The 9,550-nt window shown below is 40.4% G+C and overlaps 1 protein-coding gene across 1 annotated transcript; it reads left to right on the plus strand.

Annotated features, from left to right (window-relative positions):
* Window positions 1-2,135: 2,135 nt before the first annotated feature.
* LOC104947595 (vitellogenin-1-like) lies at window positions 2,136-9,329 on the plus strand (the record flags this gene model as incomplete). Its single annotated transcript, XM_010773640.1, has 27 exons — window positions 2,136-2,182; window positions 2,879-2,899; window positions 3,075-3,226; window positions 3,314-3,565; window positions 3,650-3,811; window positions 3,901-4,049; window positions 4,129-4,279; window positions 4,370-4,527; window positions 4,611-4,776; window positions 4,847-4,972; window positions 5,062-5,280; window positions 5,367-5,578; window positions 5,664-5,761; window positions 5,853-5,977; window positions 6,065-6,166; window positions 6,257-6,376; window positions 6,467-6,653; window positions 6,818-6,911; window positions 6,999-7,184; window positions 7,302-7,425; window positions 7,508-7,718; window positions 7,808-8,244; window positions 8,321-8,362; window positions 8,470-8,544; window positions 8,647-8,853; window positions 8,952-9,094; window positions 9,183-9,329. Coding segments are annotated over exons 1-27 (4,106 nt in total), but the record flags the coding sequence as incomplete, so codon positions are not given.
* Between the last annotated feature and the right edge of the window lie 221 nt (window positions 9,330-9,550).

Below are 9,550 nucleotides of genomic sequence, written 5' to 3' on the forward strand. Positions count from 1 at the left end.
ACAGATTGGTAGTCCCTTTTTAAAATCATGGCTATCAGCAGCCCGTCGCTAAGAGTATCTTCAGCATTTCTCAGTGCTGTAATTGCCGTTCGGCACGAATAATATAGTCTCATTAGCGGCTTTCTGCAGCGATGTTAGTTCAGTGTAGAGGCTGATCACCCGTGGTGTCCCTTTCCCAGCGTAGTGGTCCCTCAATATTTGTAACGCTTTTCTTCCGTTGTCCGCTGCTTCTCTCATGATCAGTGAAAGGCTTTTATCGTCCAGTACCTGGATCAATTCTGCATAGGCTTCTTCGTTTTTCTGATCATCAGCCTCATCATCTTCACCTGGCTCCTCTAGGATGACAGCCTTCAATCCTAGCAGTCGCAGGTGACCCAAAAACTTTGTCTCCCATAACTCGTAGTTCTTCTCATCTCCGTCGAAACACAAACGGTTCCACCGGCTTCCATGGTCCCTCCTGGGCCCATAACCTGTTAACGATGCCATGATCTTAGGGCAGGAATACCGTGAACATAGTTTAACGTGACAGAGGAATACATACACACATACACCGTCGGCTTTGCTTCAACCGGAAGTGACACGTTTTATTGCGCATGTCCCTTTTATCACGGGAATACAGGAAGTGATTAGTATAAGAGTATTAAGTAACAAATTAATATATTACAATTCATAATTCAACAGTCCTTAATGAGAATAAGTTTTAAGGAGATTAGACCAATAGAAAGGGCCTGCCCATTTAAAATAAGATAAAATGCATCTTTATTGATGCCCCAGGGGAAATTCAGTTTGCCACACGATTGTTTATTTGTATTTTTGTTTTGAATACACAAACAATGGAGTACAAATACACACATGCATTGGAACACAGGTATAGGTGAACATATGCACGCATAACAGGTTTTAATGATGTATCTCCAACGAGGCGTTTTGGGGTATTTTCTGTGTTAGAGTTTTACTCGCTACAGGGTGTACTTTGAGGGTTTGTGACTCTGCAGACCGTTTACATGCATAAAAACCTTCATAACACAGAAGGGGACGGGTAATAACCAGAAAAGCATGACATGGGACCTTTCAAATATGAAACTTAACTAAAATGCTAAACACTTTTATAGATAGGGTGAGATCTTTTGCAACAGCCCATTATACCTTTATTTGTATACACTTTCAGTCTTTAAGAATCAAATGGTGATTCACTTTTTATTTGTACTGGGCCAAAGGCAACAAAACACCCTATTCCCAAAAAACATACAACAGCTGGAATCTTATCCTTGGTGTTTTTCTGGATCATTGTTTTACAAGTAAAACAATCAATAACATCATTAATGGTTTACTGTTGATTGAAATTACTGTAAATATCTGCAAAAATCAAATCACCAGTGTCCAGATTAAAACACCTTTATTAATACATATTTAAAATGCTTCCATCTCACAGTTGAAACGGTGTCAAGCACGCAGTATCTGCAATATCTGCTGAAATGTCATTGAAATGTCACCCTGACTACAACAAACAAACTAAGCAAACATCCAAAGTCATGATGCCCTGTGAGGGTTAAACTACAAAGCAAACTCGATGCAGCCAGGAATCTCTTTTTTTTTTAACTGCCTCAAAAAATATGAATAAGTTAAGACAAAAAAGATCTCAGCCAACACCTAAAGCAAATTACATCAGTACGAAACATTAAAGAAAATAAAGGATCCTTGAAAAGAGAAAATCGAAAGTTTAACGAAAAATCTAAGTTTACTTATTTAAACCTATAAACAATACATTTCTTTTGAGAAATGTTATTCTGTTATATTTTTTACATATACAGCAAAAAACTGAAATATCTTTAAAAAAGTATGATTTATTGTCAGAAAACAAAAAACATCAACTGTTATATAAAATAAACAGCAAACTGTTTGAAACACGATACTTAACTTTTGACTTTGCATATGCTAGAAAAAGATCAGGTGCCCCTAACTTTTAATTCACTGATACACAACCTGTAGCACACCCTCCCAAACCCAAACCAGTGATTTAATAGGAGGATCGAATTGGCTGTATCGATCAAACTTGGCAGGGTTCATATCCTACCTCAGCAATCCAGAAGTGGGAACTATAAAAGACAGGCATTCACTACAAAGATTCACAATCCATCAGCCATGAGAGTGATTGTGCTTGCCCTGACCTTGGCCTTCGTGGGTGAGTATTATCTCTGATTTTGAGAACATTTCACATTTAAAAGAAAATGCAGTTTTTATCAGACACAGCAAATAACTTTGTCAGAGACAAAAAACAAGAAAAAGTGAATTTTGCATAATAGGTGACCTTTAAAACATTTAAACACATTTTATAACTTGAATTTCTGAGATTTCAGTACTACTTCTCTGTCTGATTTTCTTTAGCATCAAATTGCCTTCTTCATTTGATCATATTCATTATATGCCATTGTATATTTGATGCTTGTATGTTACACTGCAGGCTTACTGGTTGATAGTTCCAGTGATCCTGCTTTTTTTTTAATTTAGGATGTGAGAGATTGCTATATTATAATATAAAGTCTAATATAATGTTATATTGAACTTGAAAAAAATCAAGGGACAATAACGTAAAAGACTATCTATTAATATTATAAAGAATAAGAGATTAAAATATCAGTATCAGAGTAACAACATAAGAACACCTGAAATGATCATGTACATTTATAATAATACATAGTATCTGGATGTTTAAATACATTGAAATCAAAATATTTCCTACTTTCAACCCTACCTTAAAATGTATTGCTGTTATTATATTATATGAACAATAAAAACAATTGCATTTTAAATTAGTAGATTTAATAGTTTCACAATGTTCTTGCTGGATTATTAATATATTTTTTATATCTGATTTCAGCTGCTCAGCCCCATAACTATGGTAAGTTAATTCATTTATTATTATCAGTAAAATACAGCTTCAACCTATAAATACCTGGATGCACAATGCATTGCAACATTCACCACAACTACATTTCCACAGGAATAGTTGTGGTAAAATACAATCTACTTGATAAATTATGGTTAATATGAAGTGATATAAATTGTTCTTACAGCTCCTGATTTTGCTGCCGGTGAGACTTATGTCTACAAATATGAGGCACTGCTCCTGGGCGGTCTTCCGGATCAAGGTTTGGCAAGAGCCGGACTCAAAATCAGCAGCAAAGTTCTCATCAGTGCAACAGGTCAAAATACATTCATGCTGAAGGTAAACAATAAAATCAGTTGCACGCAACAATCCTCTCAGTTTTAAAATGTTATTTGTCCTGTAATAAATCATATTCTTACACTCTAGCTTGCTGAACCAGAGATCGCTGAGTTCAGTGGTGTCTGGCCCAAGGATCCTTTAGTCCCAGCACCAAAGGTGATCGCAGCCCTGGCCGCTCAGCTCTCGACTCCCGTCAAGTTTGAGTATGCCAATGGTGTTGTTGGAAAAATCTTTGCCCCTGAGGGAATCTCAACAATGGTGCTGAACGTCTACAGAGGTATCCTGAATGTTCTTCAGCTCAACATCAAGAGGACACAGAATGTCTATGAGATGCAGGAGGTTTGTCAAAGATCCTTCAGAACTGATACGAAATCCATTGTAGGAAGTTGAATCTCTCTAGTAAACGTACACTCTTCTTTTAAGGCTGGAGCTCAGGGTGTGTGCAAGACCCTTTATGCCATCAGTGAAGACGAAAGGGCTGAACGCATCCATTTGACTAAGACCAGGGATCTGAACCACTGTCAGGAGAGGGTGATGATGGATATAGGATTGGCATACACTGAGAAATGTGTAAAGTGTCAGCAGGTAGGTTAAAACTAATTTCGTGTCACGCATTCATCTATAAAAGTAGAAAACGTTGCATTACTGAGCAACTATGTGGTTTGTCTTCACAGGATTCAAAGAACCTGAGAGGAGCTACAGCATACAATTATGTCTTGAAGCCAGTTGCTAACGGCATCCTGATCCTGGAGGCAACAGTCAATGAAGTGATCCAGTTCTCACCTTTCACTGAAATGAATGGAGCTGCTCAGATGGAGACAAAGTAAGTCAGCTGATAGTGTACTAAGAAGGATAGATTAATGGCCACGTTTTTGTTCTAATGGAGCTGCATTACTTTCAAGGCAATCCTTGGTCTTCCTTGAGACTCAGAGAGCCCCTATTGTACCCATCGCGGTTCAGTATCTTCACCGTGGATCTCTCAAGTACGAGTTCTCCAATGAGCTTCTTCAGACACCCATTCAGCTCATCAAGATCACCAACGTCAAGGCTCAGGTAAAGTCTCAGACTGCTTTAGAATATATTAAATACATATCTGAATCTATTCTATATATAACTAATCCACCTTCAATTACCTGTTCTTAGATTGTGGAGGCTCTGAATCATCTGGTTGCCCACAACGTTGAGAGAGTCCATGAAGATGCACCTCTGAAGTTTTTGGAACTCATTCAGCTCCTCCGTAATGCACGTTTTGAAGACCTGGAAATGCTCTGGAGCCAATACAGAACCAAACCTGCCTACAGGTGACTTTAAGTGTTTGAACATTTTAATTAAATTTAAGAAAATATATGGAAACAGGTTCACTCAATCCATTGTCCTATTCCAGACAGTGGATCCTGGATGCAATCCCTGCCACTGGAACTCCTTCCGCTCTGAGATTCATCAAGGAGAAATACATGATTGGTGACTTGTCTGTTGCTGAAACTGCTCAGGCTTTGATTGCATCTGTTCACATGGTGACAGCAAACACTGAGGCCATCAAGATCATCCAGGTAAGTACCTGACAAAGCAAAATACTTTGTTGTAATAAGAATTGAGGTATGAAACATTTCTTTCTTTTAGGCAATGGCAGTCAACAACAAGATAGTGCAAAACCCAATTCTGCGTGAGATCGTCCTCCTTGGATATGGTACCATGATTGCAAAACACTGTGTTGAGATGGCTGTCTGCCCTGCTGAACTTATTAAGGTGAAAAAAATGATGTCTTGACACATTACTCTTCTGCACATTTCTAAATGATGAAGCAAGTTCTAAATGTCTCCTTTCCCTTTCATCAGCCCATCCAAGAGCTCCTTGCAGAGGCTGTTGCTAAAGATGAGATCAAGGACATCATCCTGCTCATGAAGGTTTTGGGAAACGCTGCCCATCCTACTAGCCTTAAGCCCATCACAAAGGTCCTGCCCATTCATGGCACTGCAGCTGCATCTCTGCCCATGAGAGTCCACGCTGATGCCATCCTGGCCCTGAGGAACATTGCAAAGAAGGAGCCTAGAGCGGTAAATACTAAATACCAAACAGAATTTAAAATGTTCTAGTTTTTACACATAGCATGAAAATGACTTTGCTTTCTCGTGTAAAACAGGTTCAAGAATTGGCCATTCAGCTTTACATGGACAAGGCTCTTCACCCAGAGCTTCGTATGCTTGCATGCATTGTGCTGTTTGAGACAAGGCCTCCAATGGGTTTGGTGACAACTCTTGCCAATATTGTGAAGACAGAACAGAATATGCAGGTAGCAAGCTTCACTTATTCTCACATGAAGTCCCTGACGAGGAGCACTATCCATGCCACAGTGTAAGAGCACTTTCTGATCCCAATTCATCATCAAGTGTTAGCCATTAATTATGTTACTCAGCTACTCTCTCTGGTGTCATTTTAGTACTGCAGCTTGCAACGTCGCCATAAAGCTCTTGAGCCCAAGGCTAGACAGAATGAGCCTACGTTTCAGCAAATCCATCTACATGGATGTCTATAACAGTAAGGCTCATCTCATATGCTATGTCTCACCCCCCTTATACCCCATTTTTTCGGGAACATCAACTAACTGCATTTTGTCAAACATTTACAGATCCCTTAATGCTCGGTGCTGCTGCCAGTGCTTTCTACATCAATGATGCTGCCACCATTCTGCCCAGATCCTTGATGGCTAAAACCACTGCCTACCTTGCTGGAGCTGCTGCTGATATTCTGGAGGTAAAAAAAGAAAAAAACATAGCCTCTAAGCTACATACTTGGTCTTTTAATACAAATTAAAAAAAAACTTTTCAACATTTTTCCTAGGTTAGAGTTAGAACTGAGGGACTCCAGGAGGTTCTTCTGAAAAACCCTGAACTCGTTGACAATGTTGACAGGATCACCAAGATGAAGCGTGTTATTAAGGCTGTAAGCAATTAAACATCAGGAAGTTGCAAATATTTAATAGCAAACATGGAACCTAAAAAAACATAACACACCAGACTTGTCTTTTTACAGCTTGCTCAGTGGAAGGCTCAGCCCAACAGTGCACCTCTGGCATCCGTCTATGTCAAATTCTTCGGACAAGAAATTGCCTTCGCCGACATCGACAAAGTTTTGATTGATCAGGCCATTGCGGTATGTTTCAAATGACTATTTGTCAATCTCAAGATCACGTTTCCAAACCAATTGTTTATCACAATAACTATGATAATTGTTTCCCTACAGCTTGCCACTGCACCCTCTATGAAGGAAATGGGTATGAACGCTCTCAAGGCTCTGCTGGCTGGTATTTCCATGAACTTCGCTAAGCCCTTGCTTGTCAATGAAGTGAGGCGTATCCTGCCAACTGCTGCAGGTCTTCCAATGGAGCTCAGTCTTTACACCGCTGTCGTGGCTGCTGCATCTGTTCAAGGTGATCAAGTCCCACATATTTACTCAAGTCTTGTTTGCCAATCAAAAAAGGTGCTGATTTGCTCTAGATTGAAAACATTTTTAATTCCTGATACAGCCATAAAAAGTCAAGGTTATCTTGGGTCCAATTATAGTGGTGTTAAACCTTTTTATTTGTTTTCTCAGTCAAGGCCATCACAACACCAACTCTGCCAGAAAACTTCCATCTTGCTCACCTTCTGAAAACTGACATACAGCTTGAGACTGAGATCAAACCAAGGTAGGTTCAATCTAACTTTTTTTAAAGTAGCGCATCCAAAATATAACATATTATACTGTATAACATCCCAATGTCCTCTTCTTCCAGCATTGCTTTGAACACATTTGCTGTGATGGGAATAAACGCCCTCTTACTCCAGGCTAATGTGATGTCAAGAGCTAAACTCAACTCCATTCTCCCAGCCAAAATCACCGCAAGACTCGACCTCACCGAGGGCCACTTTAAGATTGAAGCTCTGCCCGTTTCTGTGCCTGAAAACATTGCAACTCTTCAGTAAGCCCAACATTTTGAGCTTAATGTATACCCTGGAAAATATTAAAGTCCTGTCACTCCTAGGATGTATTTATCTAAGAAATATATTTGATTACGTTTTTGTTTTTCAATCAACAGAGTTGAGGCTTTAGCTGTGTCAAGAAATATGGAGGATCTTACTGCTGAAAGAATCACCCCCATCATCCCTGCCAAACTCGTGCAGCCCTTTTCTAAGCTTGTTTCATCTGCTTCTGCTAGTTTGGTGAGCTTTAAACATTGTCTTTAATGATACCAAAACAAATATCTACATTTACAACATAGTTAACATTTCTTTCTTTTCATAGTCAAAGTCTTCAGAGATCCTTAGCCAGGAGGTTGAAGCCCCCATCATTACACCCAAAGCAGTGCAGTTTGAGAAGAAGTATTGTGTTAAAGCTGTTGCCCTTGGACTGAAGGGATGTTTGAGGGTTGCCACTGAGAATGCCGCTTCCCTCCAGGCTGCTATTTTGTACAAACTGGTTGGAAAGCACTCTGCTGCTCTCTCCTTAAAACCAAGTAAGTATTATAGAATCATTCCTTACAGCGTTTTGTAGAAGCAGTGTGCATAAAGCAATCGTTAATATATGATCTAATGATACTTTCAGTTGAAGGAGAGGCCATTGAGCGACTGGAACTTAAGGTTCAGATTGGACCAAAGGCTGCAGACATACTTGTTAAACAGATCAACCTGAGCGAAGACATTATTGAAGAACAACCACTTATGATGAAGCTGAAGAAACTCCTGGTCCCTGATCAGAAGGTCAAATCATCTTCCTCTTCTAGCTCCAGCAGCTCTCGCTCAAGCCATAGCTCCAGCAGCTCTCGCTCAAGCCCTAGCTCCAGCTCCAGTTCCAGCTCCAGCTCCTCCTCTCGTGTTGCCAGCAAGGCCCTTGATGCAGCTGATCCAGCCAAAAGACTTCGCAGCAGCAGCAGCAGCAGCAGGGCCTCCAGATCTGTGAGCAAAACCAGCTCGGCATCTAGCCTTGCATCACTCTTTAGTGCTAGCTCAAGCTCCTCCAGCTCCAGTGCTCGTCTCTCAAAGGTAAACATGGTAGAATCTAAAGGTGACTACATATGAAAGTAAGTCTGGAATCTAACAAAATGTTTCTTTTAAACAGCGACTGATTGCTCGCAAGTTCCAGAAGAACCACAAGTTGCAGGTATGTTTGGATGGTGCTTCAAACCATGACAATATATTGTACAGTTTGAACATGTTAACTTCTGTTGAAGCTTTCTCATGGTGGACTTCTGTACATTATCATTGCAGACTCTCACCTCTCAAGCATCTGCCGTTTCCACAAGCAGAAGTAGTGCCTCAAGCTTTGAGGCCATCACCACACAGGTAAATCTTGGTCATATATTAAATTAGACAATCCTCCTCCTTTTGATTTACTGATTGGTTTGTTGTTGTACTCACATTATTCAACCCTGATTGATCCCACAGAACAAATTCCTTGCCAAACATCTTGCTCCTATCTTTGCAATCATCGCCCGTGTCATCAAAGTTGACAAGAGGGAGATTGGATACGAACTGGCAGGCTACTTGGACAGACCTACCTCCAGACTTCAGATTGTTCTGGCTGCCTTGGCTGCCGATGACAACTGGAAGCTCTGTGCTGATGGAGTTCTTCTTAGCAAACACAAAGCCACAGTAAGACACTTGCTTATTGGATAGATAATAGGGCATAATATAAAAAGGTAACTGTTAAAACCAGCTGCCTTAACTTCACATCTGCTGTTTCTGAATAGGCTCAAATCGCCTGGGGAGCAGAATGCAAGCAGTACGACACAATGATCACAGCCGAGACAGGTCTTCTTGGAAAAAGCCCTGCAGCTCGCCTCAGAGCGACCTGGAAAGACCTGCCTTCTGCCCTTAAACGCTATGCAAAGAAGTATGAACCCTCATACACACTGCCTTTACACTATTCACATGCAATATACACTATTTTAAATATCTGATATGTGGAAAATCATTCACAGGGTTTATGACTACATTCCTGCACTAGCTGGCGTGATCAAAGGAAAGGATGAAACGAGCGTCAATCAGCTATCCTTAACAGTGGTTGCCACATCTGCCAAAATCATTGAACTCATTTGGAAAGCACCAACAGTAAGAATAATTCTGATGTATTCATGGGCGTCGCAGCCATTATATGAGGGGGGGACAAGTCCCCCCCACTTTTTGAAATGATTAGTTTAGACCCCCCCACTTTTACTATGTGGAAAGTCCGTGAATCGGTCTATCCACTCGCCGCACTTTGTAGAGCGCTGTGTCAGTGCTTCTCTATCAAATCCATTCCACTTGCTTATTGAGAGAATGCCCAAATCAATGAAACTCCGTACCATGT

Source organism: Notothenia coriiceps, unplaced genomic scaffold (assembly GCF_000735185.1).
Source record: "Notothenia coriiceps isolate Sejong01 unplaced genomic scaffold, NC01 NC01_scaffold00012795, whole genome shotgun sequence".
Classification (NCBI taxonomy): domain Eukaryota; kingdom Metazoa; phylum Chordata; class Actinopteri; order Perciformes; family Nototheniidae; genus Notothenia; species Notothenia coriiceps.